The 27,522-nt window shown below is 38.3% G+C and overlaps 1 protein-coding gene across 6 annotated transcripts in view; it reads left to right on the forward strand.

The window, feature by feature from the left end:
- LRP1B (LDL receptor related protein 1B) overlaps positions 1-27,522 on the forward strand; it is a 1,051,820-nt gene that overhangs the window by 983,322 nt on the left and 40,976 nt on the right. For all 6 annotated transcript variants that reach the window (XM_042437575.1, XM_042437584.1, XM_042437621.1 and 3 more), the window contains 6 exons: positions 14-120; positions 1,538-1,654; positions 2,825-2,998; positions 13,380-13,505; positions 20,383-20,547; positions 24,857-25,018. In XM_042437575.1, coding sequence (XP_042293509.1) covers positions 14-120; positions 1,538-1,654; positions 2,825-2,998; positions 13,380-13,505; positions 20,383-20,547; positions 24,857-25,018 — 851 coding nt within the window. The remainder of the gene's footprint in view (positions 1-13; positions 121-1,537; positions 1,655-2,824; positions 2,999-13,379; positions 13,506-20,382; positions 20,548-24,856; positions 25,019-27,522) is intronic.

The raw sequence follows: 27,522 nt of genomic DNA on the forward strand, positions 1-27,522 counted from the left end.
TTGGGATTTCTAGCATGATGTACTGGACAGTAATTGGAGATCATTCCCATATAGAAGAAGCAGCAATGGATGGTACTTTGAGGAGAATATTAGTGCAAAAAAATTTACAAAGACCAACAGGTACAGAAAACGTATTTCTTATTGTTTCCCTTGAGGGTTCCCCCCCCCCCCCCCCAAAGTAGTATCCTTCATTTTTTATACATTTGTTAAACAGGCATAACAGTGGTGTAGTTCAATGGCATCCTGCTTCTTCTGCCAGAATCATCAGTACTCTTTCCCTTTTTCCCTTCTCCACCCCCTCCCTCAAGTCCACCCCAGAAGCCATCTCTGGAGAGCTGGATACACTGTAAGAGAGTCCCCTGACCCCTATGGACTGGTGCAGTGGTAGGGGAGGGAAAGAGATTACTGGTTCTGCTGGTGTCAGATACTGAAAAATCAAGCAGATATACACCACTGGATCTTGGCCACTGACAGATATATTTATCTTAAAATAGTTACTAGCCTAATTGAGCATTTTATTGTTGGTCAAACTGTAAGAGTCTTGCTGTAATTTCAGACATTCTAAATCAGCTAAGAATAATTAAGTCATTCTGTGGTATGTTCACAAACCAGCAGAAAACACAGATCCTATGTTTTTGCCCCATTCAGTAAATCAATGTGCATTGCACAGCATATTTCTGGTTTTTTGTTTGTTTGTTTTTTTATTTGCTGTCATTTCCCAATCTACAGACATGTGTGTCTCACCTATACAAAATTAATCTTTTTCAAATTTTCTTTGTTCTTGATGTCAGATCATTGTTTGCTTTCAGAAGACTTCCTTCTGTTGTTGTCTATGTAAATATCAGCCCTTGCTGTTTGATTAATGCTTATTACCATAGTAAAAAGTTTAAGAAATGCCATATCCTTCATTTTTATAAAATGACAGATTCTTAGAGAAGCAGCAGCAGGGAATTATATCATTTTATGCTTCAAATGTTTCACATCTCTTTTTGGCTCTTAACATGACTCAAATCATCAAATTAATCATGACATTCTGAACTACAGATTGTTAGAACTCATTGTCTCTGGATTGGTAGGGCACAGGACATTATCGTTATGTTTTTAAAAAACCAAAAAATTTCAATAAAATGATATTGGAAAAGATCAACAGATATCTCTACATGTTTTGCATAAAAAGGGCCAGTTACATAGGTGATACAAATTCCTGCTGCAGTTCTCCTCATGTCCCTCTCTCAAAGTTTGATCAAGGACTATATTAATGACATGAAGTAGGACTGTGACTGTAATGCTCATTATACTGTATTCTAATTCTGTCATTCATATTCTGAAGACAGTAAATACTCATTATAGTCACAATTCTACATCAGAGGATATACACCATTTGCAGCATAATGAACCTTATAAGCTTCTAAAATGATTTCTTCACCCTTTGCTTTGCAAGACTGTGGCAGGTTTTTTTTTTTTGTATGTGCAAAATATGTGCTTCCCTTTAATATGTCATGTGATAGATTTAGGGAAAATATTTTCTATCTTGCAGGTCTTGTAGTTGATCACTTCAGTCAGCGTTTGTTCTGGGCGGATTTTGAATTATCTGTAATTGGTAGTGTTCTTTTTGATGGCTCTGATCTGGTCATATGTGTGAGCAGTAAACAAGGTATGCATATATATATTTTTAAAAAGCGACCTTATGCACTATATTTGCATACGAATTATAATTTAATTATTGCCTTAAAACATATTTATTATTATGAATCAACAGGTAGTGGTTTTCTGTAGTCCACGGCAGCAAAAATTGGCACCAATGAATTCTGTCCTTAAGTCATTTGTATTCTGAAGACAGTAAAACTAGCTGCCTGTCAGAATGACCATATAATTAATTAGAATGACCATATACAATGTTTTCATATTAAAGACAGCCACAGCATTTAGTTTGCAATTGCTACAGTGAATTCTGCTTGCCTGTGGGGCCTATGGCATGAACAGGTGGCTCTTTGGTACAGGTATTTTAATATATTTCTAGCACTTTTCCCTGTAAAAGTCAATTTAGTTTTATGAATATCACAGTTAATTGTGGGTAAGGCAAAGAATGGTCTTATGTTTAAATAAAAACTTCCAAACTTTTTGTTTTTATTTAATAAAAGTAAATAAAACAAACGCCCCACACCACTTTAAAGCCCTAAAAACTACCATGAAGGACAGTCTAGCCCAGGAAATATTGCTCCCTGCCAGTAGCATTTCCCATGGTGGTGTATCATTGCTTCATTCTATCTTCCAATTCATTTTGAGTAGCAAATAGGGTCTTACATTTCTCTGAGTGGCATGGAAAACTTGTTTTCTGGGGAGAGAGGAAGAGAGAAAAAGTATTGGACTAGCAACCTACTGTACTAAAGTATAGTGTATTAAGTAGTATAATAAGGATGACAGGACACTATACACATATACACATCAGAAAAATAATGCTTTACAAAAGCTTTATTTGGTATTTGAAACCTCTAAAACCTTTGCTTTACACGCTGGGATGCAAAAAGAATGAAGGTTATCTCATAAAAAGTTACATGACATACTCTGCATTGCTATTCATCAGTACACTATTTTTAATTTCCTGATACATTTTTCCACAGTCCCCTAGAACACTGCAGTAGTTGGTGGGAAAGATGCACATTTTCTACCAAAGAGGTTGTTAGGCTACTTCACATATTTTGTCAATTTTCTGAAATTTATATCTTGCGTACTTTAAATGAAAAATAGTATTTATTTAGTGATACCAAAATGTATCATAGTATCATCTGAAATTATTTGTACACACTTTTTATTATTATTTAAGGATTACTCCATCCCCACAGAATTGATATTTTTGAGAATTATATATATGGTGCAGGACCAAAAAATGGTGCATTCAGAGTACAAAAATTTGGCTATGGCTCTGTAGAATATTTGGATTTGGACGTTGATAAGACAAAAAGTACTTTGATTTCTCATCGCTACAAACAAACATACTGTGAGTATTTATGTTTATATTGTTTATCATAAAATGTTTTACAGTATTTTAAAATCTAAGAATAGAAGTATATTGTCTAGACTGAGGGAAGTACAGCAAATACAAGAGTTCATTTTATTTGAAAATTCCAAGCTGGGCCTCCCCTGAAGAGGCTTTTTATAAATCCCAAGGGAAAAAAGGACAATGGTTTACGTACAAAAACTTGTGTTTAAAACGAAAGGACGATTTGAATTCAAACTTTTAAATACTCTTAAAAAGGAAGAACTTGAAATACCTTGGTTAATGTTTCTTCATTTAAAAGAGAGATTCAAAAGAGAGATTTATTGTGCTGTTGGTCGGCGTTGTTGAGTACACCAGCTTATATTCTATGTTTATGTGATTAATGATTAAGGAAAGATGTTGGTGGCCCGACTCTGTCCTTTTGTTTGTTTGTTTGTTTTCCAGCTTTTCTTTATTTGTTGTCCTTTCTACGCTGAAGTCTCAATATGTCTCAATATGTTACAGAGGGATCTGCGGGACTAATTTGGGAAAATGGAATTTGTATATGGTTAAGCGATACAAATAATAAGAAAAAAAGAACTTTATGCCCTATTCTTGCATGCGGAGGAGGGTCTTGTGCAAGATCTTTTTGTTTTGTTTTGTTTTTGGAGGGTTTTTTGATTCACTTTTTTCTTTCTTTTGCATCAAGTGAAAGGGCAAAAAGTATTTCATGAAAAAGTTAAATCTGTACAATCTAGTTACAATAACAGAACAGTTGGTTTCTTTCAAGCTGCTAATGTAATAATATTTGGTATCTATATTAAGCAGAGTTCAGCAGGGCATGAACTTGTGGTACAAAAAGGAGTAATTACTCTGGATGCTCTTGTAAGGTAAAAAAATAAATAAAACCTATGTGTATTGTCTTAGGAAATCCATTTTAAGATAGGACAGGAGAGATTAAAAGAGCCCCTAAAAGCTCCTTCAGATAAAAATGAACAAAGAGACTAACTTCTTGAAGCAGGTAGTGACCTTTACAAGTAAGAAGGAAGCAAAAGACTAGAGTACATAGACCAAAGAAAGATACTAAGAGGTGAAACAAAGGGCAGACATTAGACTCCCCTCTCTCACTAATCACTTTATACCTCTTTACTTGCAACAGTTAAGACACTAAATACTGATTGTTTGGGGGGTATCTTCATGAAGCGTGAACAAATATTGATTAAGGAATTGTCTGGGCACCTTTATAAATGTTAATTAATTGGCTTTGTTATCTCATAGTAGTTATAATTCTGTTCCACATAATGTTTGAAAAAAGATTATTTTGATTATTTTAATTAAGATCATCTTAGTTCAAGGTTGGTAGTACTGTAATTTCCAAGGAAAATTACTGAAATATGTTAAACAAATGTCTTTTAAATCTGTAGTCTTTTTGTTCTGAATCACAAAAAAAGTGTCACTAACAGATCTCTTCAGTACAAAAGGAATGTGTATACATATCTTCTTCAGAAGAAAATTCCTTCAAATACAGTAGTTCAACTGAGAAATGTATTTTCTCTACTACTTTTCTTAATAGCTGGGCTGCTTCTCATGTAGCCCACTGACAGAAAGAAAACCTGAGGATGTTCTTCTCCAAGTTCTGCGAAATAAAGTATGGGAGCAGTCCCCTGGCCAGTCCTAAGGGAGTACTGGTGGCACAGTGTTTAAATGCCAGTACTGCAGCTACAAGTTTGTGAGTTCGAACCCAGAGGGCTCCAAGGTTGACTCAGCCGTCCATCCTTTCATGGGTCGGTAAAATGAGTAGTCAGCTTGTTGGGGGCAAATGGCTTACAGATTGTGAGAGTGCTTAGGCAGTGTTGAGTTCACTGATAAGCGGTACAGAAATGTACATGCTGTTGCTTTTGCTATAAGGGTAGTATCCTTCCCCAGCTCCTTAAACTAAAGAGACAGATCCAACACCCTCCCCTTCACCAACCAGATGCCAAGATTATGCACTATATGCAACATTTCTTCCCCAAACTACATGCCAAGTAACACCACCTTATAGACACCACCACGTCAACTGTGAAAATATCCAAACTATAGTGGAGGCCGGGGGGGGGGGGGGGGGGAATAGGAAAAGGGGAAAGAATCACACCTATAGCTGAAGCCACCACTGGATGGGTTGAGTAGTTGTGTCAAAAGAGGGGTTGGACAGAGCTGAGGGACTGGGCATAGCTCATAACTGCCTTGGCTCCATCCCCCTCATGCTCTGTGTCACAACACTTTGTGCCCCAACACAATAAAATCTGGTTTCTTCCTCAGTGGACACTATCAATTATGGCTGCTCCTTCATAGTGTTCTGTGCTATGTGAGTACAGAGCTGGGTAAGCAGAGAAAATACATGTTGTTTTGATACTAAAACACAAGAATAATGTAATTGAATTAAATTGTACTTATAGGTGCTTGAAGTATAACTCTGACACAGAGAGAAACGTGGATACTAGTTGAGCCATCAAATACAGATTTTTTTTCTTTATTTTCTTTATTATTTATTTATTTATTTATGGTATTTATACCCCCCTCTGCTAGTAGGTAGCTAGTGATGTGGTTATATAAGACGAGAAAGGGCAGTAGCCATAAGAGGAGCATGTTTTATGTTCTCAAAGCTAAAAAAAAAACAAGAGTCAGACTTTTACATTTTATATTTATATCTTGCTTTTTTTTCACCTCAAGGGACCACAAAACAGTTTATACAATTCTCTTCCCTCCACTCTATTTATACTCACAATAGTTTGTGAGATAAGTTAGCCTGAGAATTAGTGTCTAGCTCAGTCACCCAGTGAGATTCGTGGCCAAAAGCAGAATGGAACCTGGCTTTCCTGACACTCAGTCCAAAACTATCACCACTATACTACACTTAACCCACATATGTTGTCCTCAGTGCAGTGCTTAAAATAATGTCCTCCAGGATTTCCACTCCTGTCAATACATAGCTCTAAATTATTATTGGGGCGAACGACCCTGAACTCTTACTGATGGAGTTTTCTGAGGCCCTCTACTATTTACTTCACCACAAAATTAGAAATGGATACTACTAACAGAGGGGGAAAATACCAGATAAAACTCTTCCCTCTTTTTTCCAATGCGAAAACAAACTGGAACTGAGAAAACAGTTCTGATTAGAACAGAACCAGCAGAGAGAAAGAAAACAAATCAGTTTAACTGGACACAACCAGCTGGAGATCATATTAATGGCAAGGAAAGAAGAGGACTGGAGATAGAAAATGAGAAGCTATACTTGTTTCTCAGTGGAAGAAGGAAAGGTATGTATTGGTTTGGGAGGAGAGAGAAACAGAGGACCTACCAAAGGGAAGAGGGAAGATTTTTTAAAGAAAGCTCTAGGATCTAGTGTGTGCATGTGGGAATGCATTGTGTATTTTATTTAGTGGTTCTTTGGGGAAAATATTTCTGTGAAACTGATGTTATGGATTCAAATGAGTCCCTTTACATTTTGTGGCTTATATATTCCACCTTTACCCTTTATTAACTTTCTTGATGGGTTATTTGTCTTTAGATCTTCAGTGAATGCATGTTTTGTTTCAGTACTGGATACTGGGATTATTCACACTCTCCATAGCAGACATTTTGTGTCTGGCCCTACTCTGTCCATAACAGCTCTTTTGTGGCAATGTGTATGGAATTTTGGCCTTTTACAGACTGCCCAAAAGGGTGGTCTGCTGCCGCCCTTGTTTGCTGTGCAAGGGAGCCACAGCAGACAAACTGTGTGACTCCCCCGTGCAGCAAAAAGAACCTGCAAAAAGCGGGGTCTTGTGGCACAGTTGTGATGCCGCAAGGCACCAATGGCGCCCTTGTGGCATCACAAGGGTGCGGAGACGTGCGTACGCTAGGCGTCCATCACGTAAAAATGGCGGCACCCATCTGTATAGGGCGTTGCCATTTTGACGCCCTCGTTATGTGTGAGGGGCGGCCAAAAGGCCCTATCTGTAAAGCGCTTTTCTTAACATTTGAAGTATGACCATTTCTTTCACTGTTTTTACCATCTTAGAGTCATATATAGAATCTAAGTATCCACCCATCTTGTGAGTAAATCATCCCTTCTGTAAATTTGTGCCATAAAAAACAGATGGTTGAGTACTACTTGCCATACAGAATATAAGTTATGACCACTAAATAATCTTTTTCTGAATTAGCAGGGTGTTTTTCAAGGATGTTTGTTTAAGATGGAACAGTGTAGCATTGATGCAAAAATTTCTCTCTCTCTCTCTCTCTCTCTCTCTTTCAGAACATTGAAAAACAGCTTGCCCACACAAAATGTACTTATTGCCTTTCTGTGCACCCTAAAGATATGTCTGGTGCTGCCATAAGTGTCCCCACCACGACTGTACAACATTCTGGAAGTCCATCTGCTAAAAAAAAAAAAAAGGCAAAGAAGCTTACCTAAAAAACAGGGAAGAAATACTCCAAACTCACCTCCACATCTCCTGTCACAGAAAATATATTAACAAGCCTCAGATAAAACCTTGAATCTCCTCAAAGATTTTTTTTTTCCAAAATCAGTCACATACTGGTGGGCCAGTGCTCACAAATTGCAAAACCAATGAAAAGAGTATTCTTGAGTCTAATTAGACCTTCTGCAAATCTCATTCTTGAAACCATGCTTTTTGTAGACACCAGCAGAGGGTGAAAATTTTCAGGATACTGATTTTTTTTAAAAAAATGACCTCTCAGCAAGCGTATGTCCAAAATCAGTTCTCTATCATTAATCCCCACCCTCTGTATGAGTATTAAAAAAATGTGGAGAAACATTGTAATAAGTGGTTATGTATATCAACAGGAAACGCTGCCTGTCTTGCCCTCAAATTTATTCACTCATGAAGAGGACTGAAAATGTTTTTGTGGAAGGTGGTTTTAGCATATTGAAAAATAATGTGGAGAAGACTCAGAAAATATGCAAACAGTGTTCCATATTAAAACTCTACAATGGTCTGTATTTTAATGAAGAATAAGGCAAAAACAAATGAGGAATATTTCCAATCCTGATATATGAAGAAATCAAACACTGGAAAGAAATGGTGAAGCATATTGCTACTTCCATTATCATTCTTACAGGAAAAAATTGTCTGTTGCCATGGAAAGGGAGGCATCTCAAGGAATAACCACAATACATCCAACTGGAGGGGAAAAGGCCACAACTTTATTGAATACAGCTGACAGTTAGGGTTGGCCCAAAGCATGAGGTCTGGATCTGGCATCGACCAACCCGTCTGCTGATTGATGAACCAAATTGCCTGGTCACAGCCAAGCTTCGGGATGACAAAGGAAATAACCGTTTGATTGCATGTCCATATCTCAGGCAACCATTTGATTGCCTATTTGTATCTCATTCCCTTGTCACTGGGGTATGCTGGCAATGGTCCCAGCCCCCCCCCCCCCCATGTCCCAGAAGGACTCCCAATCCACTGCTCCCCAGCACTGAAAACCACATCCACCAGATCTGAGACCTATGCTAATGCCCCTGAAAAGATGTGACAGTACAGCCCAATCCTCGGATAAAGGGAGTGAGGGTGGGGGGAGTTGCGTTGGAATGATGTCAGCTCACTGCACCACATCGCCTTAAATAGGCTTCACAATCACTTACATGCAGGGAGGCCCAGAAGTTCCACCCCTTCTGGCCTCCCATCCAATCCAATGCTGGCCAATGGGACTGCACTTCTGACTTCCTATGCATGCTATGAGTTATAGTCCCATTTCCAAGCTGGAAGCAATGCCTGCCCCAGCCCAGGCAACCAATCTGGGCCTCTCCAGCCCACCCAAAACCAGTCAGGTGAGCCCTGGGGCCTGGAGGATGTGGCACGTCCAGACGGCACTACCCCCCACAGCAACAGTGAATCGGGTGCACTCATTTCTTCAGTCATAACCATACTTTAGGATGACCTTATAGTAGAATGCCAAAGTGCGAAGATATGTATTATTAAATACCTTTACAATGGTTTGTATTTTAAGAAAAATAAAGCAAAAACAAATGAATATTTCCTAGCCTGATGTATGAAGAAATCAAACACTTGGAAAGAAATGGTGAAGTATATTGCTGCTTCAATTATCTTTCTTACAGAAAAATAATGTCTCTTCATCAGTAGAACCATACTTTAGGATCACCTCATAATGGAATGACAAAGTGCAAAGATATATCCTTGAATATGACAGTCTAGATCAGTGATGGTGAACCTTTTAGAGGCCGAGTGCCCAAACTGCAACCCAAAACCCAGTTATTAATTGCAAAGTGCCATGTCCCTCTGGCTTTCTAGTAACAAACTCTGGCAAACTCTGTGCTGGGACGATGGCACATGTGCCCACAGAGAGGGCTCTGAGTGCCACCTCTGGCACCCGCGCCATAGGTTCGCCATCACTGGTCTAGATCATCCCTGCCATAATATTTCCAGTTTCTATGTATAGATATGAAAGCTGAAAAGTGAAGAAAACTAAAGGAAAGGGGAACTCCTTTGAAATATGTTACTTGAAGAGTTCAATGGATACCACAGACAGCCAAAAATATGAACAAATTTGTCCAGGAGCAAATCAACGCTGAATTCTCACTAGAAGCCAAAATACTAAACTATGGCTGTCATATTTGGAGCATATCATGAAATGACATGACTTCCTGGAAAAAATAACAATGCTGAGTAAAGTGAAAAGCAGTAGGAAAAGATAAGGACCATATTACATGTGGAGTGACTCTATCAAGAAAGTCAAAGCTCTACATTTGCAAAACCTAAGCAGGGTTGTTAATATCATGCTCTCTTGGAAGGCTCCCATTCATAGGATCACATAAATCAAAGCCAATTTAACAACACATAACAAAAACCCTAGAATGGAAATCACATTGGAATATTTCAAGTTATTACCAGGTTTGATCTTTTTCATGATCAGCACTTTAAAAGCCATATAAATACAAGAAGAAGTTATGTTCACACATTTCCTTACAGCTATGCAATGAAAGGACCTAACTAGTGGAGAATTAAGTTTATATGAAATTCATTCAGGGAATTAAATAGGTAACACACATTTCTCTTACTGTTGACTCTGCATCAGATATTTACTCCTACAGATCAGCTCTGCATTCTTTTGTTGGTGTAGCTTCGATGGAAAAGTGATGGAGCATTTTTTCCTGCTATATACCACTTGAGAGACACACTGAAGAAAACTTGTGTTTAACTGTTATCAGTACTCAAGAAATGTAGTGTTTACATCAATAATTGCAGGAGGACAGTTATACGACAACACAAGAATATGAATGGTCGATACTAAGCTCTACAGGATCATATAAAGAAAACGAACAACCATGCCGTGTCTGTGCCTTGCAGAAGTTCTTCCCTGAATTTTGTTGGGCAAAACAGCAAGGATGATCATCTGTATGCAGTGAAGCTTCATCGTATTTCTTGAAACATACCTCCCCCCCCCCAGGGTTCAGTCACAGACTGAAACACTTGAAGATGATATTGATCACTGATACTAAACAACACATACACATCAAAGTTCACCTTGAGAAACCTGTCAGGGACAAGATACTCCTACAGAGAAGATACAACAGAAACTTTTGTCACCTATTATGACTGTGTTTGGGGAACATTTATAAAGGTTGGAAGTCATTTCGAAGAGAAAGTTGTGATTAAGAAAGAAGCCAACATTTTGGTAAAGAATATAAAAACACTAAAATATATTTGATGGCAATATTCTGGCCTAAAGTCCTCCACAGATTAAATTCTGTCAATGAAATTCTACAAAAATCAGCCCTTGATGTGTCATGATGTAAAATGTTTTCTTTCCTCATCACCTTTACCTATGGCATATATAACAATTCTCAAGAATTTGAAGAGGCAAAGAAATTGAGTAAGTAGGTGGAATCCAAATATTCAGATATCAGGTCAACAGCTTGGAAACACAGATCAGTTTTCCCGATGGAAAACAAAAGTGACTACAAAGTAACAGACACAGACAATTTCAGGTAGAAACATAGAAGAGTGCCTTAGATAAACTTCAAATGGAACTGGAGGAGTGAAATTGTGAATCTATTGGAAATACTGGACCATTCTTTCCCCAAATTATAGTGTACGACAAATGGAAATGCTTTAGTCAGACAATATCTGCACACTGCATTGCATCCAACCAAAACATTTAACACAGAGTGAGATTTTCTGAGAGAAATACTTTTTGATGATCTGACCTCTGAATTTGCAGGCAAGAAAAGCAGAAAACAAGAAGATAACTTTTACAGTATTGTGAATGTTTTTGTCATTGTGTATAAATATTTTCTTTAGATTTAGTCATAAAAATCTAATATACAGGTTATTCTGATATTAACCCCCCCTCCAAAAAATATTATGTATCTACCTTCTTCTTTCTAGCTGAAGGGATAAAATGGCACTGACACAAGGTGGTCTGAAAAAAAAGAAGAGGGGAGGGACTTCAAGGAAGAATTATCCCACAGGCTTATTATTAGTGTGTTTAAAAGGACTGAAGGAGAGAAAACAGGAGCCTCTAGGAAGTTTGACTCGCCATTTCAGACCCAATGGATCTATTTTCAGTCACAATTTTGAAAGAATTAAAAAGGCCTCCAGGCCTCCTGCTCATCAAGAAAAATCCCTGGGGATTTTTGGGAACAGAATTTGCAATTTTGGCTCAACCATTTAAAAACTTTTTTTTTTAAAATACAGCGGGCTTTTGCTGTTTGCAAGTGTTTGGTGCCTGGATAGCAATAGCATTTACATTTCTATACCGCTTAATAGTGACTTCTGCACTCTCTAAGAGATTTACAATCTGTTAGCCAATTGCTCCCAACAAGCTGGGTACTCATTTTACTGACCTACGAAAGGATGGAAGGCTGAGCCAACCTGGAGCACTCTGGGATCAAACTCACAACGTTATGGTTGCAGTACTGGCATTTAACCACTATCCCACCAGGGCTCCCTTAGATTCCCCATGGATACAAAAATCTGTGGATCCTCAGGTTCCATTAAATACAATGGCATAATAATATAGAAGTTTATTACATTGGGCACTTATCACTGCCCAAACATTGCTGAAGTGTTATCCAAATGTTTCAGAAATGCCGGAGCTGGGATCACCCATTGTGCTTCTGAAATGTCATAGAGGCTTCCCACATTTTTTTCTGTCACAGAAGCATTTGTGGGAAGCCTTGAAAAAGCCATTTTTATTAACAAAAGATCCCGTTAATAAAAATGGCTTTTCTGAGGCTTCCCCGCGAACGCTTCCATGACGGAAGGAAAGTAGGAAGCCTCTATGACATTTCAGAAGTGCGACGGGTGATCCCACGCTTCTGAAACATTTAGGTAACACTTCAGCAATGTTTGGGCAGCAGTAAGTGCTCCGCATGATAAACTTCATAGTGTCTCACAATCCTTCCTGTACAATAAGGTCCTTTGAGAAATGTTTGCTGCAACCAGCCAGGACTAGCCTGGGAATGGTTTCTTAGGGGGCCTTTTCATCTGCTGCCCCCAGACTGGAATGACCTGCTGGAAGTGATACAACAGCTGAAAATGCTGACTACTTTTAAAACAACATTAAATACATATCTCTTCTGGCAAATCTACCGAGTCAATTTTAAATAATGACTTTTTAAATCTGGATGAGTGTATTTCAATGATTTCATAGTGTTGTATTTTTAACTGTGGGTTTATGTGTTTTCAATTGTGTATTCTATTCTAACATGCTGTACCCCACCTCGAGCCTTGGGGAGAGGCAGGAAAAATAATTAAAATAAATTATTATTATTATTATTATTATTATTATTATTATTATTATTAGACAAAACTAAGGTTTGCTTTAGGATTTTTAAAAAAAATATTCAAACCATGGATTGTTGAATATGTGGATGACGAATCCGTGGATATGGAGGGCCAACTGTATTAATCCAAACTACTTTATGTAACCATTATTACAATTTTACAAAATAAAGTGGAAGAGTGCTGGAGAAAATATGCACCAACATATGCATAAATTAATAGTGTAATCATTGGCCTCTAGAACAGTGTCCTAGGTGGTATAGAATAGAAGAGAGGCTGAAGACAAAATCCTAATCTTAAACCAAGGGATCAGGTCCCAGGTCCCTTCTGCAAAAAGATCTATGTCCCTCAGTTTCTTATGTCAGAGTTTAAACATCTGGAAAAAAAATGGGGAGAGTCTGAGTTATCAGGATGGGCACATGGGAAGGATCTAGACTACAGGATTCAAAGACTTCCCAGTCCTTGACCATATGTCCAGCACAGAAGAATGTTTAAACTAACCTGGCCTAGTTTGCTTCTTCTGCCTCCCCTTTTTTTTTTTTTTGTCCTTTATGTACTTGAGAAATAATTTTAAACATTTCTGATTTTGTCTTTTCAAACAGCACTCAATCCATGTTTGGAGTTCACCTGTGAGTTCCTATGCTTACTCAACCCTTCAGGTGCAGCTTGTGTATGTCCAGAAGGAAAGGCACTGTTTAACGGAACATGCAGTGATCTGAGCATTTTAGGTGGGTATCAAAACTTACTTTTTAAAATATAAATAAATACAAGAATTTACAGCTGTTTATTACCCTGCTTTTGTTTTACAAATCCATATTAATATACTTAAGATTCTTACATTTCAGAATAGGCATAAATTAATGAACTGAATATGAAAGGTTATGCAAATTACAGAATGCTGCAAATTTTAGAAAAAAATGTGAAGTTTAATGAATGCACTAAACGGTGACAAATGTTATTCCCTGTTTTATTTAGTCTTACTTTATATAATCTGAGATTTTGGATTTAAATCATTGTTGACAGTTTCATTCTGTCTTTTCTCCCTAAATCTACATTTCAGAGTGGTTGAGACAAATCAACCCTTTCAGATATTGATTTAACTATCTGCATTAGGGATGGAGAACCATTTGAAAGCAATTTACCAGATTTCCTTACCCACATTGACAAGCTGGATGAAGTTTTAGGACACGGACATGCCCACTTCTTCTCTGTCACTCATACATATGGGGTTTTCTGCTCCTGCTCAGAGTCAGATGCAAACTTCTAAAACTGAGCTAAATATTTTGGCAGAAGTCTAACCCACTTCCTGTGACCAAGATCCTGCTTTGTCAACATAATGACAATGATAGAGCTCCATCATCATAGTTATCTGATAAAACTACACCCCTCCCCCCCAAAAAAATAACCCCTGCCTTTGCAGCCTGGCACTGTCCCAGACAAAGCATTTCCAAGACACTGGTTCTCAAACACTGGGAAATGACATTTTTATGCATCAAAAACAGGCCTCTGGAAAGACCCCTCAGTCACAACTGCTTTTCTCAAGACACTCCATGATCAGCAGTGTGCTGCAGATGCCATTTTTCCTTTGCTGCAGTCTGCAATGCCACAGAAACTCTTTGACTGGGGTATTTGTAAGCTGAAACATTATGTTTCTGGGGATATGTTCCATCACTAATGACCATAAATGTGAATTACCAGTAGTTATGAGAGCCTAAGTCCACCTTACAGTCTCATAACTGCTGAATAAGATGTCAGTCATGTTGTGTTTAAGAGGCTTTCACCTTTTTCGATTCAGTTCCTTTTCATCCACTGCAAAGGCAATAGCATATTGCAAACTTCCTCAACTGTAAGGGCTGTATTTTTTAGTAACGAGCTTGCCATAACTTATTCTGTATTTCCATTTATTTTTCTTTCCATAAATTGCCCTTTCATTACAATTTGCCCTTCCTCTATTTTACAATATGGATGCAGTGACTCAAGTGGTTAAGATGCTGACTCTGTGGGTTGCAATATCGGCAGGTTGGCAGTTTGAGGCCCAGGTACCACATGATGGGGTGATTCCCATCACTAGTCCCAGCTTCTACCAACCTAGCAGTTCAAAAGCATGCAAATGCAAGTAGATAAATAGGTACCACTCCAGTGGGAAAGTAAACAGCATTCTCTGCTATCATGCTGGCCACATGATCATGTAGTAATCTCTGACAATGCTTGCTCTTCAGTTTAGTACAGAGATGAGCACCACCCCCTATGGTCGGACACAACAATTTTGTCAAGAAGGAATACTTTTACCTTTTCTTTCTTTCTTTCTTTCTTTCTTTCTTTCTTTCTTTCATCATGTGAGCTTTCAAGCCCAGGGCACTAAAAGTCTTCTCTTTATGGCTTCTAAGAAGCACTTTGAAGAAACTGAGTTGAGTGTGGTGGCAAAATTTACCCCTGTGAAAAATATTCTTATCTTTTGTGTCTTTCTGAAGGTCATGTTGTTAAGTGTTAGCACTATCAGAATTTTACCATGTGGCTTTGTAAAACCATTTGCATCACTTGAAAGTCTGAGGAAAAGTCACTATGAACATCATCTCTTATCTGAAAACTTATTCTTGTCCATTTCCAGAAGATGAACAATTGCAGCCCTTGCAAATTTAGCAAACATCTTGAATCATGGTTTCAGCTTTGGAGTATTTGATATTGACATCTGTGCGTGTGTGTGTGTGTGTGTGTGTGTGTGTGTGTGTGTGTTTGTGTGTCCACCCTTGAGTATGTGACCCTATGAATTTAATAGTGTTTTCTTGGAGAAGATATAATCAAAATCAGGTTTTAAGTCACAAGTCTCATTGCAGTTGGAAATCCCTCCCACTGCAGGATGAGTCTTACCAGTTAAATGTAAATCTTCACCCCATGAGAAAAAAGAAGAAAAGAGATAACAATAAGAAGAATCATGATGCACCAAGGAATGGCATTACATCTCATATAGTCTCCTCTATCCCAGTTTTCCACTGTGGGGCTGACCTAGGATATAAACCCTTGCTTCACCAGATGTTGGGGACAGTGATACATCCATACATGTATCATTACTTTATAGCTGCTTCCTCCCAAGGACATTGGCACAGGTCTCCTCCATTGAACTCTGACAGTTCTTTTAGGTTTGGGTCTTCTGGTAACTGAAAATATGTTCATCTACTTTTCATCTCAAAGAATCTGGTTTAGTGGAGTCTTTTTGGACTTGCCTCTAGTAACAGTATTCCTTCCAAAGAATTTTGTGTGCAAACTGCAATCAATAGTCTTTTGTCTTTTAGGGTTGCAATGTATAATTCTCAAACAATTCAAGTCATTTTAGGCCTCATGGCTTTAACTACTGCAGTGTCTCCCATCATACATATTGTAATGTAGCCCTGTAACATTAGGGGGAAACAGACTGGCATGAAGGGCCATCTCAAAGCTCTCCCTGCCGAAGACACTTTGGAACCGTGATAACTACATGCTGCGGTACCAAGGGCACCCTCTGCCGTGGGCCCAAATTGGAGTGGGGGGGAAAATGCTCCTTTTCGTGCTGGATTTCTGCGGTCCAGGCACAGCTTCAGCATGTCTTGGGGTTCTGCATCATCTAATTGCCATGCCCTGAAGCTGCGCAGAAGCCAGCTTTTTTCAGCCTGTCTGTTCAGACCCTTTGATTCCTACACCATTTCAATCAAGAGTTTAATTCCCAAGCAAAAATTTCACCATCGTCCCTGAAGTGAAACAATCATTTCAGTCATAAATAGTCATGGCAAAATTTCAGGGATCTCTTTGCACATTATTAGTCCCACAAGGCTGATCACAACTGACACCTTCTCCATAGGCTGAGGTACTCACTTGAGGCCCAGTAATGAATGACCCTCTGTGTGAAGAGAAGTGGGATTTCTGTGTATGTGCTCTCAAGCTCATAGGACTATTAACTCAGGAAGCAGTCTCAGAATATTCTACTGGAAGTGGAAGTGGTACATAGAACAAAATATACTCCTGGCAGCCATCTACCTTCCCAGAACCAGCAGTAACACTGCAGATGCCTTGATTCTCAAGATGCTGAGTTGTAAGTCCACAAATATTGTCTGTCTCCAAAGATAATAACAGGTAGGAGGTGTTGCTGTTTTGGTCACTGGGAACCCCTAGAGGTAGTTTTGTCCATATGAATTAGTCTTTTAATGAAGAACACCATAATCGCTGCAAAACATGTTTATGTGTGAAAATTCCAGTGTTGCACCTTTCTCTCTTCAAATCAGAGCAGTCACAAAGATTTGGACTGGACAACTGATTTCCTCCACATCACTCCTTGGTGGCTGTAGCAACCATGGTTTTCCTCACTATTGCATGCGATTTAGGGCCATTAATGGACGTTTCTACTTCATCTAGACTGAATCTAGGTAGGACTCAGTGAGGCATACAGACTTGCACTTACTTCATTTAAACAATATTTTCATTGTCAGAGGAGCTTCACAATATAATTTCAGCAACATGATGTCCTTCACTGACTGCTATGTATGTACTAGCTACCTTCCGTTCAGAAACACAAGCTTTAGCAAAGTCAGAAAGCTTTATTCAGAAAACTGAGTCGATCACAGCATAACAACGTTGTCACCTCCCTACATATCTGGTCATTATGTGGCACCATTAATGATAAACAAAACTTCCACCAAGCATCACCAGTTGTATAGCAAATCCTATCCTCCAGTATTAGTGTATGGCTAGCAAGCATGGCAAGAACTATGTTCCTTACACTGGCAGATCTAGTGAAGAAAAGGGGCAAAAGTTTCTTTTCTTGTTAGATTCTTGGAATAAGACATCATCCGACATTCTGGTTAATAAAGAGCTAGCATTCTTTGCACCTTTCTGAAGTGAAGACCTTATCAGTTCTTCCCTGATGGTGCCTCTAGTCACTGTTACAGGACATGATTCAAAAACATCTGAACCTTTGTGGCTTTCTGAACATCAAGTTAAAGCTTATCTCAAAGCTCCATCTGGGGCACTGAAAATTTTATCTTCTTGGAATCTTCAACAGGCTATTAGGCAGGAGTTTCAAACTTTTCACTACCTTTTATAGCCAATTATTTCCAGTTAAAACTTTGTTCCCAGTTGCAATCACATTTGCAAGGAGCATCAGCAAGGTTCCCCCCCCTCCCTTTTGTGAACTTCTTTTCTGCAGTTTCATAGGAATATGCTACCTACAGTCTCACATTACTTTTTATTGAAAGACATTTCAAAATTACATAGTTTTCAAGATACTGTATTCCCATCCTGAGACTTCTTCCACAATGACATCTCACTCATTAGTGTTTTTATATGGACAGGACAAGATCTTTCCAATTTGGTACCTATTTATTTGTGTGCTATGGGAATGCCTAAAAGTGGCTTACCGGTTTTATCACAGAGGTTATCAAAATGGATGGTGAAAGCTATGCAACTCTCTTATTAACTGGCCTAAAAACTTTTAACCCCTGCGCATCTATTCATAGCCAATGCACTAAAGCAAGGGGAAGAGAGACACAACATGTTTTTCAAGTGTCAAGAGCCCTGATGAGAAGAATCCTGGACTGATGAGAATCTTTGATATTCAGGACTTATTCTGTGCAAAATTCACACATGATTGTTTTGCATAGAAACCAATATCTACTGTGCAGGGGAAAATGTTTTCTGTATGGAAAATAGTATTAATATTAACTTCTGTGCTTTTTCTGCTTAGGAATTAATACATCTGCACTGAAATGTTTTGTTTTCTCATGCTGTTTCCTATGCAAATCAACAATATGCAAATTTACACAGAACAAATCCCTAATTACAGATTTTCTGAACAGAAAGCAACATTTTATGCCCAGGAATTAATAGTTCTGCAATGAAATACTATTTTCCATGCAGAAAATGATGTTTCCTGAGCAGAAAATTCTGGGTTTTTTTTTTTTTTTTTTTTTTTTGGATCAAACAACCACATGCAAATTTTGCATGGAATAAATTCTGAATTTTGAATAGTCTTCAAAAACAGTGTGATGTTTTTAGAGGCTTTCTTGCAACAGGAAAACAAATTCTGAAATTACTCATTGCTACCTCTGAGAAGAAACTTAATGAAGAATTACATCCCTTCTCTGTCTTCTGAGGGACAGGAGAGTGTCCAGGCACAGGTTTATTGCACAGGTTTCCTTGTTCAACTGTTCTTCCTGACAGTGTTTCCTGATTTCCAGGAAACCATTAAAAAAACCGGGAATGAATAAATGTAAATTTTCTTTTTATCCCCGCTCCACATGTCAAAGTGGAGAGGTTTAAAGTACTGACCAACTGATGTTATTTTCTAAGTGAACTTGTTTTCCTATTGTACATAGTACAGAATTATTTCTTAGAAAAATGAATCTTTACACTTCGTTAATTGAGCCCCACCATGAAATAAAGAGGCCTGACATGTAAATTGGATGTAAATAAATGGGCCCTTATTAGACCTTAAACCTATTTAAACCCCAACTGATAACTGTAAAGAGACTTCAACTGAGAGTGAAATCCTGATGTGGGTTCAGCTGAAGCCAGGTGTCTTTACCTAGACTACCTCTTCAGCCTTCCCATAGGGTGAAAACACCAGACTCTGAGGGCAACTGAATCCTCGGATTGTATCCTCAGCCAGTCACAGTAAGGTAGTTTATAAGAGAGGGCAAAACCCCCATATCTTCCCCAAAGGCTGTTTCACGAGCAGCCTCCATGGCCCTTGACATGTAATGGCTGCCCCGAGCAAGACCTTTTGCCCCAATGGGGTGCCTGGGTGCACACCGATCGTTCCTCCATTAAGGCCAGGGGAAACCTAGTTAACATCCTGCCCTAAGCCAATTAAGTCCCTAGAAACAGTATTAGGTAGGCCAAAAAAAAAAAAAAAAATCCAGGAAAAGGGGAGAAAATTCCTACCTGGCCCCAAAGCGACTGAACATCTCCATACTGGCCTGAAGGAGGAATGCAATCTCTCAAAAGAGGCCAATCAGAGGGCAAGACAGCTTAAATAGCTTAAGTCTGTGCCCTGTTGGCAGCTTGGGCCCATAAGGCCCTGCCTTTTATTATAACCCTGGTCTCAATTCATGGGTGGTCTCAAATATTACAGCCAAGCCTATAGTGGCAAGCCACTGTTTGGGTGTCCAAATGCATAGTTTTACATATCTTGCACAATACGACACTGGCAGAGATTTGCAATACCTGTTGAAAACTTATTCTGAAATTCAAGATGTCTATAGTTGTATCATGTTTGCTATAGTTTTAGAAATTTAAATAAACCTCCACACACACATCCCAGTGCCACAACAAGCCTGTTATGTTACTATATCGTGATGATGTAGACCAAATGTACAAAACCCTTTAGGGTAAAGAAAATGATGCAACATCTAATAATGGGATAGTGAGTGGAAATGAATGTGTTACTTCATATGAATCACATACAACAGTCTTTCCTGGATTGCCACAAATCTAGCAGTTCATTTCAACTTCCATTCTGTTAGCAGTCCCCTTTATTTCAGCATTGTATGAACTTGGCAATTACTTAGTTCATTTTATTTCAAGGCCTCAATTAACAATTATAGGAATTTGATATATATGTTTATGCATTAAGTACAGATGACACATGTAAGCTGACTTGTGAAAATGGAGGACGATGCGTTATAAATGAAAAAGGTGATCCACGATGTTACTGTTGGCCAAGTTATTCAGGTGAAAGATGTGAAACTAACCATTGTAATAATTACTGTCAGAATGGAGGAACCTGTGTAGCTTCAATTCTGGGTATGTATTTAAAGCATCCTTCAGGTGGGGGGAAAATAAAATGTCATTAACTGAAGTAATACAGGATGATATAGTTATATTTTTATAATTATTGTTAGAATAAGGTGTATGTTTTTATTAGTTTACAGATTTTGGGAGGGGGCAGATGTGGCAAATACTTAGATTGATGTACATGTGAAAAATGTGAAAATGAAATGAGAAGGTGAACATATTTGTAGAAATGAAATTATCCTGACAGAGAATGTATGCAGAAAAATTGGTTTCTCGTGTGTGGAAACTCTTCCCCACACACATAATGTTACGAGTGCAGAACACTTACATTCAATAAAAATGCTTAAAGGATGACAATTATATCACAGGGAAGGGGAAAACAGCCCAAGCAGAAATTTTTTCTCTTACTATTCATGTGTTTAGCAAAGAGAAGGAAAAGGCCTCCAAAAGTTAGTGCATAACTAGGAACTTTAACAGGAATAAATTACTATTACTATTACTTTTATCCCTAGTAACAACAACAGTGACAATAAATAATAGTTATTAGGTGAACTGCAAGCCCATTATTTAGTGTGGAGAGAGATAGGACCATCGAATGGCTTAGAATCCTTTTAGTACTTTTATAATTACTACTACTAATAGTAATTACAGTACTAGTACTATTTGTAGTAGTGACAAACAATAACAAATAAACAGGTGAATTGCAAGCCATTATTTACTGTATGTTAGCAATTTGAATAAATTGATAAAATTGCATTAAAGAATCTTGAGGGCATTGCAAGTTACATGCATACAGACTGTTTAACAGTTCTCTTGGCCAACCATAGACTTATTCATTATTGGTTTACTTACCAATAAAACTTTGTAGCAAATCTCAGTGTGGATCTTTTACAAGTAGGACATGGAATACCTTTAATTAAAAACATTTTAACAATAATTTTACAGTACCTTAATAAATGAACAAAGAAAATGAATATACCAGTTAATTAAAAGCATATATTTTAAAACATTGTCAAAGCAATAGCTATAATTGTATTTTGAAACCAAATAAATAGGAATTGTTTAAATATCATTGAAAATAGCAGCAGGTTTATTAAAATATATATTTTTACTCTCAATAATATGTGTTTAAAATATAATAAAATAAGGTATATTAAAATATAATAATGCTTAGAATCACGACTGCTAGTATTGTTGTTGCTGCTGCTTTGTTGTTTTGTTGTTTCTGTTGTTATAAACTACGAGATATAGAATATTTTTCTTAGATTACATATCAGGGTATGATCGTTCTTTTTTTTAAAAGCCAAAACTATACCACTATGAAAGAGAAAATTTATCTACATTGCAATACCCTTTTGATAAATAATTACTTTCCCCATATTTTGATTGTAAATTTTAGGTAACACATATTGTTTTAGCAAGTGGATTACATGCTCTAAAATATTACCAAATCTCACCTTTATTTCCTTTATCAAATTTACCATATCAGACTGGAAAATATATAGAAAGATGAAAAAACTACCCCCCCCCCCAACATTTCATTTCATCAATTATTTGGCTGAACACTATTAAAAATAATAGTGGTCCTGAAAGCATGTTTCCCTACAAATAGGCAATAGCCTCCACAGTCATCTTATATCACCAAGGCAATATCTTTTACTAGACGTATTTCACTACTGCTTTCATTTTAGTTAACTTCTCAGATATCTTAATCCACTGTTGCAAATTATCAATAATAAGGGAAATCCTCATCTTAATCTCACCATGGCTTCTGCAATCCCAAAATTCTCATGGTAGTTTCTAAGGGAAGACATTGCATTTAATGTTCTTTGTTATTCCATTATTTTCTTTCCAAATTTACTACAAAATACAGTACTGGGTTTTTAATTGGCTTTAGCTTCCAGCTCTGTGGTGTCTTTGCTTTCCTCTGACATTCTGTATCAATAAAATGATATAGGACTCTTGCTTGATGAATGAACTGGATTGCTAGATTTTGGAGATGAACTTTGTCAATGGTATTTAAAAAGTGGAGGACACATCTTTGAGTACTTGCTTTGTCTTCCCAGACAATGTGGAAGGAAAGCTGATTTTAAATAAATTAATAAATTGTCATGCTAAACATGTAGCTACCCTTCTGTCTGTAGACACATGGACAGTATGAGCTGGTGGCTCCAATGTAATGAATTCATCAATCAGCACCAGGTTTTAGTCCAAAGTGGGACAGAGTGGCTCAAGAGCAGAGGCCCAAAACACAGGCCAAATAAAGGGCCTTCCAGGCACTTTGAGGGCATGACATTCAAATGACGAATACTCCCAAACCACCCAGAAGTTGCTGCAAGGCTGCCTAAGGCAAAAATCCACTCCTGCAAGCAGCCCATTTGGGACCATGTCAATGGCTGAGGTCCTGGAGGAATCAGGGCCAAAGTAGCCTCTGGGCACTCCTTTTGCCCCATCTGCTTCACCCCTGAGTCTATTTTGAGGAAAGGCTTCATCTCCATAGATAGCAGCTTTAAAATTGAAGTTAAATCCAAATGAGGGAACTTTATAATATTACAGTAAAATTATATTACTGTAATATTACATTTAATATTACATTAAATAGCATTGTACTGTAACTGGGATTAAAAACTGGATTTAACCCATTACCTCATATGTGTTTTAAAAATGAAGCTTGACCAAATTATTTGAGCCACATTACTGTTGCAAAATTTGAAAAAGAACAAATCTGATCCACCTGTTACTGTTGTCGGTACAGGTTAGTTTGCATTAAAATTTACTATTTTACAATTTTAAAGATCCCCCATTTCATACAAGAGAATTTCTCTCTGGATATAATCACAATATAGAAATAAGCTGTCCAGCCCCTACAAGACCATATCTTTGGTAAACATCCATGAACTGCTTTACACAGACCTCTATTCTGAAGATGGCAATACACAAAGCAACTACTTGGCAATACTGCCTGAAAGAATGTATTTTACTCCACATTTATACACTTTATATAAGGGCTGCTATATTGCCTCAGAGAAAGAAATACTTATTTTTACCAGTTTCATTAATATTTTCAACATATTAGAGTAGTATTGATGCCATTTCTGAATAGGAAAGGTAGAACTATGTTAATTGGCACAATCAGAAAAATCATGGATTTTGGCCAAGAGCAATGTAAGAATGGGCATAATCAAAGATATAACCAAGTTAGAATTAGATAAGATCACTGAGAACAAAGGTAGGCAGAGGACAGGAATAAAAACAGCAGACACCCAGACACTGTTCTTTGAAATAAGTTGCTTAGGTGGAATAGAACTCATTAAAGTCAGGTGACAGATGAAAGGAAGTGATGAAAAATAAAAGTATTTTTCTGTAATTAGGGAAAAACATCAAATATTTCGATAACAATGATGAACAAAATGAATTTGAATAGTTACACCTCCTTCAGGCATTATGTTGGAGAACATCTTTACTCATGCAAGTTCATGCTCTAAGAAACTTAACTAACTTTTTGCTGTTTTTCCAAGAGTCCTGCACAATTTCTGATCAATCACAATGGATATTACAAATAATAATATCCCTTTGCTTTTCCTTTGTCATTTCAGACAAATATGATTACATAAACATCTCATTTTCACACAGTTAGATTTCTTTATTAACACTGGCTTGTACCTTAACTTCTGCTCTGTAAACAGGGGATTACATTCACAGAAATAGATTTGCCTCAAAAGTCATTCATGGACTGAGATATTTAAAATTTAAGAGATTATTGTAGTTTACACAAGGGCCCACAAACTATGGCTTCAATTATCCACATGAACAGCAGGACAAGACTCCTGATCTAGTGGCTTCTGATCCAGTGTCTAGTGTCCTAAATAAGATCACTCTTCTTGTACGAGGTGGAACACATCCCAAAATTCTGATCCATGTCCAATTTATCATTATATAAAAGTGAAGTCGTACAGCTCTAATGTTTTATCATTAAACAGTCAACCCTTGTTTGAGAAATATCTCCCCAAAGGCTTTATACATTGTATTCATTCCTTTCATCTCACATAAATTCTGGTAGGCTAGATTTTTACTATTACAAAAAGGGGTCAAATACATAGGTGGTCACACATTTTTCTTGCTGGTGCTATTATTTCTGCTAAATTTATGAACTAAATGCATTTTAGGAACTATTTAAAATATTGATTTGTAGTTGACATTAAAAATGGTTTATTTATAATGCATGAATATGATCATGGAAAGTTTGTTTTCTCTAAAGTGTATATGTTTCTTACTAAAGTCTGTTAGGTTTACCATATTTTTAATTTCTGGCTTATAGGGAGGCCGACATGCAGCTGCACACTAGGTTTTACAGGTCCAAACTGCAATAGAACTGTTTGTGATCATTTTTGTCAAAATGGTGGAACCTGCACTGTCACTGCTGGAAATCAGCCCCACTGTCACTGTCAGCCTGAATATACGGGTGATAGATGCCAATACTGTAAGTATACTGTAATTGATAACAGGAAACATATCTAAAATGTTACAGAGATCAAAAATTAAGAACAGTTTTAACTACCTTCATGTTTAAATTTATTCATAGTACCATATTTTCGGGTGTATAAGACAACCGGAAATATAAGACGACCCCCAACTTTTTCAATAAAAATATAGAGTTTAGGATATACTCACTGTATAAGACTACCCCTCTTCCTGAGAAGCCGGCAGCTGGCCGAGGGCGCGCACGCAGGCTTCAAGAGGCCTCCGGAGGCCCCTTAGAAGCCTGCGCAGGGCTGCCGGCTTCACAGGCCTCCGGAAGCCTGAGAAACCGGCAGCCGGCCATGCATGTGCATGCAGGGCCACAGGGCTCTCTTGCTGCTGGGCTTAACCTGGTGTATAAGACGGCCCCTGACTCTTGACCTAATTTTAGAGGGTCAAACAGTCATCTTATACAGTGGAATATACGGTATGTCCTGTTTTCAACCTAGTAGTTTGCACACCCAAATGTTTTGGCCACTAGAAAAAGATGTTATGCTTAACTTATCAGATGTTACCAAATACCAACAGGGAGATGTGCCATTCTCTAGGGACCATATTTGTGCCCACTGGCTACCATTGTTTCTTTCTTTCCTGAAAACTCACCAGAGACCAGTAGCCAACTGCAAATTGACTAGCATCATTGTGCCAGTTCGAGTAGCACTGGGTTAGAGCACTTATTTCTGTGAGCTACAGTGACAACAGAGGCCAAAGCCTTTTATTCAACTGCATATTGGTAACAATTTCCTTAGGTGCTTTGAGTCATTAGTAGGATAGTTAATATACAAAGAAGGATTCTGATTATTTGAGACACATAAAGGCAAGAATCTCGTCAACAACTTATGCATGAAGAAGTTGCATATTTGTTCCAAGTTTAGTTTGAGGTTTTGGATGTGCTGATACTGCTGCAATTATTATGAATTCAGTTGCACATTTAGTTGTGTAACAGTGTCATTCATGAGATGGATCACATTCCACCATCAAAACATAACTCCACATAAAGTGATTTATGGTACACAACCATCTAAGATCCTGGCCACTATTTCCTTCAAATTATGTTTGCACCTCAAATCACAAAGTCTTGACTATTAAGGCATGTGAATGGTCAGAGGAAAATGCCTAGTTTCATTGCTTATTCCAAACTATTCCTCTGGGACTTGAAAGGACAGGGGATGGGATGTAGGGCTCTCATTAGGGATGAAAATCCTCTGTTTGAAATAAGGCTAAGATGGGCAGGAACAGAGTCATTAAATGTGTACACATCTTGTCCTATTAACATAAATATCAGGTTTGAGGCTTCCATTACTGGCAAATTATAGTGTGCCCGCGTCATACGCATATGCTGGAAGCTGCACCAGAAAGACTTCCCCTGTGCCCTGGAAGAAGCAATGGTGTGTGTGCCCGTTGCGCATGCCCCGCAGCACTCCAGGTGCACACCGCAGGAATGAGCCCCATTAGTTCTAATGGGGCTTAGGTATACACGCTTTTTGCCTTATGCGGCGGGGTCTGGAATGGATTCCCCGTGTAAGGGAAGGGCCAACTGTACATTGTTTTGTTATGAACTTTGTAGCAAGAATTCTCCTTTTCCCCAGAAAACAGTCAAATACAGTGTAACACATTTTAAATATCTTCTTTAAAAAGGATCTTGAAGACTCTTACACACAAACTGTGATTACACTAGACTAATAATAATAATAATAATAATAATAATAATAATAATAGGATTTTTTTATATGCCGCCTAATCACTGAGAATCCGGGCAGCTTACAACAAAGGGAATAATAGACGGATCCCTGCCCTCAGGCTTACAATCTAAAAAGTCACAGCACAAAAGAAGAAGGGAATGGTGGGTGGGAGGGGATCAGGTCCAGCATTCCCTCTGAGGCCAAGGCAGGTGGACCGGAGGGAGGGTGCTTCTTCTTCAGGCTAGCCCTGGTGGAGCGGCGCCAGCCTATTCTCTCCCTCACAGGCTGAAGGATGACAGATATAGAGGGAGGGTGCTCTTTTTTCAGGCTAGCCCTGATGGAGCTGGGCCAGCCTATTCACTCCCTCCCAGGCTGAAAGATGACAGTTATGGAGGGAGGAGCCTTTCTTCAGGCTAGCCCTGATGGAGCTGGGACAGCCTATTCTCTCCCTCTCAGGCTGAAAGATGACAGTTAAAGAGGGAGGAGCCTCTTTCTTCAGGCTAGCCCCGATGGAGCTGGGACAGCCTATTTTCTCCCTCTCAGGCTGAAAGATGACAGTTAAAGAGGGAGGAGCCTCTTTCTTCAGGCTAGCCCCGATGGAACTGGGCCAGCCTATTCTCTCCCTCTCAGGCCAAAAGATGACAGTTATAGAGGGAGGGCGCTCTTTCTTCAGGCTAGCCCCGATGGAGCTGGGCCAGTTTATTCTCTCCCTCTCAGGCCGAAAGATGACAGTTAAGGAGGGAGGAGCCTGTTTCTTTCTGGCTAGCCCTGATGGAGCTGGGCC

This window comes from Sceloporus undulatus, chromosome 1, assembly GCF_019175285.1.
Source record: "Sceloporus undulatus isolate JIND9_A2432 ecotype Alabama chromosome 1, SceUnd_v1.1, whole genome shotgun sequence".
In the NCBI taxonomy this organism is placed as follows: Eukaryota; Metazoa; Chordata; class Lepidosauria; order Squamata; family Phrynosomatidae; genus Sceloporus; species Sceloporus undulatus.